The following is a 4,204-nucleotide window of genomic DNA, read 5'->3' on the forward strand; positions in this document are numbered from 1 at the left end:
CCCGCGCCCCCTCGAACCCCCCGCATGGACCCCACACAGCCCCCACGCCTCTATAACCCTCAGCACAGACCCCACCCAGCCCCGCGCCCCCTCTAACCCACAGCACTGACCCCCACCCAGCCCCGTGCCCCCTCTAACCCGCAGCACTGAGGGCTGCTCCTACAGACCAAAGACAATGAACAGCCTCAGATGAGACCCAGCTCTTGGTTTATTTGAATCTTGTTAAAAACAGAAAGCACATCTGTCTCTAAGCATTGAATGGGTGTCTCAGGAGCAAGGGTGCATTTTTTTGTTGTTTTTTAAAATTTTGAACGCATGTGTAAAACCATGTCTGAAAGCTCCCACATCCTTAATCTCTCCTGCAGCCAGCGGAGCCCTTGACGGATAAAGCAGCTGTCTTATTGCCAGACAGATGCACCGGGAATGGCATTAGCCTGGCAGATTTTCCTCTGACTAACTGCATCGCTTTCTAATTTGCTCCCAGATTGGTTGAAAATGACTAAAGCGTTTTGTACAAAGTCTAGACAGTTTTCGAGTCAACTGGCATTTAAGCAATCATGGGAGAGCTCTTCCTCTGCAACCCCTAACTTGGGCCTCGTTGGGTTCGCTGTCGTGGTTGGATTGCGCTCAGAGCCCGGGGAAGCCCAGATTCCTCAGGGAGAGGCACTTGGCTGGGATTGGGCGTGGCTATACACACAGCATCCCTTCTGCCAAATTAATGACGTCCCCCCACCGGGCCGGTGAGTCAGTCCGGCCCGCTGTGAGGGCCGGCACGGAAGGAGAGGCCTGACGCACGTGCCCCCAGGGTGCCCAGCGTCGCCCTTCCTGGTGACCTTGAGAGTGGTCAGCCTCACCGACTGGCTGGTGCTGCGGGCACACGTCCTCGTGTGGGCCCAGGCGGCCGTGCCCTCGGCCCAGTGTCCTATGGAGGGCGATGTCCCGTGCTGATAGGGGCCAGCCTTCCCAAACGAGACGGACCACCTGCTGTGCGCCCTCGCCCGGGAGAGCAGGGAGCAGGCAGACGGCCCGCTGACCCACAGCCCGGGGGCACCCAGATGGACGCTCTCGGGCGCCTGTAGTGGGTTCTGCCACTACCCGCCTGGCGGGAACAGCAGAGGGCGCCTGCCGGCCATGCCCGCAGCCGGGCTGTGGGTCCCGCGTCCATGCACGTGGTGTCCTTCCCCAGACTGGACGCTCCCTTCCCGATGGGGAGGTGGCCCCTGCGGAAGGACCCCGTGGGTGTGGAGGAGGGACGTGACCTCGTTTCGTCTGCTCTCTCCCTGGGCGCCGAGTCTCCAGATCCCCAGTCCGGGAGGCGGTGCCTTCCCGGGGCGGGGGGGGTCCCCCTCCTTCAGCACCGCTGACGGGTCCGCTGTCCCCGCAGGTCTGGTACATGGACGGCTACCACAACAACCGCTTCGTCCGCGAGTACAAGTCCATGCTGGACTTCATGACCACGGACAACTTCACGTCCCACCGCCTCCCGCACCCCTGGTCCGGCACAGGGCAGGTGGTCTACAACGGCTCCATCTACTTCAACAAGTTCCAGAGCCATATCATCATCCGGTTCGACCTGAAGACGGAGACCATCCTCAAGACACGCAGCCTGGACTACGCGGGCTACAACAACATGTACCACTACGCCTGGGGCGGCCACTCGGACATCGACCTCATGGTGGACGAGAACGGGCTGTGGGCCGTCTACGCCACCAACCAGAACGCCGGCAACATCGTCATCAGCAGGCTGGACCCGGTGTCGCTGCAGGCGCTGCAGACCTGGAACACCAGCTACCCGAAGCGCAGCGCCGGCGAGGCCTTCATCATCTGCGGCACGCTCTACGTCACCAACGGCTACTCGGGCGGCACCAAGGTCCACTACGCCTACCAGACCAACGCTTCCGCCTACGAGTACATTGACATCCCCTTCCAGAACAAATACTCGCACATCTCCATGCTGGACTACAACCCCAAGGACCGCGCCCTGTACGCCTGGAACAACGGCCACCAGGTCCTCTACAACGTCACCCTCTTCCACGTCATCCGCTCTGACGAGCTGTAGTCCCCGCCCCGGGCCCCGGGGGCCGAGGCTCCGCGTCCTCGCCCGCCTGGAGACTCCTGTGGAACAGCTGCGAGGTGACGTGGGGGAGAAGAACAAGCCTCGTTTTGAAAACTCATCAGCAACGTGGACTCCGGCGTCTCGGGGGCGGGGAGGGCTGGGGAGGCATTGCCCCCACGTTTCTCCAGCTCCAGCCGGAGGGCGCCCGACGTGGACAGAAGCCCCCGTATTGACGGCTGGAACCACAGCCCCAGGGCTCCCCGGTCCCCCCACCCGGCCCACCTTTCTGGTCAATATACTCAAGACATAAGGCGATGACTGTTGGCCAGCTCTCACCGAGAACAGCCTGCTGTTAGGATCGCATGGACTTGTCCGTAGATCGTGGTCAGCTCGATGGACGTGAGTGTCGTGTCTCATTGAAGCGCCCCCCCACCCCCGCCCGGGCTGTGCTCGGCGACGGAGGGGCGACGTAGGCTCTGTAGCTGCATTTCATCACCACCGCCGTCCTCAACCGTGTGTCGTGTCTTAGATGAACCGTGCCGAGACTTCGAGAAGCCCGTGGGCCCACGTCTATGCCCCAGAGCGGCGGCCGGCGTGCGTGGACAGGCGCAGGGCCCCGCCGTCCGGACCCCGTACCCCGTAGCTCCGTTGTGCAGTGTCTGTCCGTTGCTCCCTTGAGGCGGTGACCTGTCTCTTTAGTTGATGCCATGGGTGTTGTAAACGCAGTGCTGTAGTTTGGATTAATAAGTGGATGGTTTTTGTTTCTCAAAAGAAAAAAAACACACATCAATGTTCGCCCTAGTAGAGATGATCAAGGTTGATAATCATTAAAGGAAATACCCTCTTCTCGTTAAATTATCTTAAATAGTGTAACCACGGAGAAGGGCTCCTCTCGGGAAACTCTGGTTTCCAAAGGGAAAGAAATGCTCCTGTGGGCAGCAGTGTGCGGAAAGTACATTTTTTAAGTAAAAAAGAGGGAAACTTTGTGCTCTCCGATTAAGGAACAATAAAAGTATCAGGACACCTTTTTGCTTCATTTGTCATCTCAGAAGGTTTGGAAAATGAACAAGGCTTCCGGATCCTTGAGGCCGGGTTCCAGTATGAGCGTCCCTCTTGGGGGAGGAGGTTGGGGCGTGGTTGGGACACAAGGCCCACGGGGTCCCTTGGCATCCGGCCCCCCCCAAAACTCAGAGTTCGAGAATCACCCTGGAGGTCCCTACCCCTAGGGTGAGTCTCAGTCCAAGGATAGCCCCACTGGGAGTCCCACCCACTCCATCCAGACAGGCTCGTCCAAGTTGCCTTGGGAAGAAACTTGGGACAAGTAGCCACTTCCGGTGGCAGGGGCGTCTGCAAAGACCCTGCTGAGAAGCGGGCGAAGGTGAAGCCAGGCCCTCTCCAGCCAGTTGGCTCGCTAGGAGGACAGGGGGTCCAGGAGACAAGTGGCCAGCCCCACCTGGGCTCCCTTGAGACAGAGACCCTCATGAATCGGGGGAGCCCAGGTCACGTGGCCAGGCCTGTAGCTGCCAAGCCAGGCCCCGTTTCTGAGGGGACCCTGAGGTCTGCATAGGACAGGGCTGTTCTGCAGTGCCCTGGGGATTCGCGTGGCCAGGGGAGGCACGTGCTGCGTGCATGCCAAGCCGCTTCAGGCGTGTCTGACTCTGTGCGACCCCACGGACCGTAGCTCCTCCGTCCCTGGGATGCTCCAGGCAGAAGCACTGAAGGGGCTGCCAGGCCCTCCTCCAGGGGGTCTTCCCGACCCAGGGATCGAACCCAGGTCTCTTATGTCTCCTGCGCTGGCAGGCGGGTTCTTGACAACCAACGCCACCTGAAGGGCCCGCAGAAGACATGGGTCAGAGTTCAGGGCCGGCCTCAGCAGTAGAGGTCAAGGCAGGGAGTGGCCTTCCATCCCGGCCCCTGCCCTCTGCTCTGCTCGAGGCCGTTGGCCTCCTTGGCAGGGTGGACGGTAGGCCAGTGGTGTGGGCCTGGGGAAAAGCCAGTGCCTGCCGCGAGCTGGGCCCAGCTGGCACCGCACCCGAGGCAGAGAGTGGAAGAGCTGACGCGCCCTCGGAGTCGGCACGAGGGCATCCAGGAACGTCCAGCTCCGTCCGCTTGCCCCCTCAGAGTCTGGAGCCGCCAAGATGAGACGGG

The 4,204-nt window shown here is 60.9% G+C and overlaps 1 protein-coding gene across 1 annotated transcript in view; it reads left to right on the top strand.

Moving 5' to 3' along the window:
• The window catches only part of OLFM1 (olfactomedin 1), a 17,149-nt gene extending 14,066 nt beyond the window's left edge, over positions 1-3,083 (top strand). Inside the window, exon 3 of the mRNA XM_040225606.1 lies at positions 1,385-3,083. Within this exon, the coding sequence (XP_040081540.1) occupies positions 1,385-2,059 (675 nt within the window). The 3' untranslated portion in view covers positions 2,060-3,083. The remainder of the gene's footprint in view (positions 1-1,384) is intronic.
• Positions 3,084-4,204: the final 1,121 nt, after the last annotated feature.

This window comes from Oryx dammah, unplaced genomic scaffold, assembly GCF_014754425.2.
Source record: "Oryx dammah isolate SB20612 unplaced genomic scaffold, SCBI_Odam_1.1 HiC_scaffold_25, whole genome shotgun sequence".
Taxonomy (NCBI): domain Eukaryota; kingdom Metazoa; phylum Chordata; class Mammalia; order Artiodactyla; family Bovidae; genus Oryx; species Oryx dammah.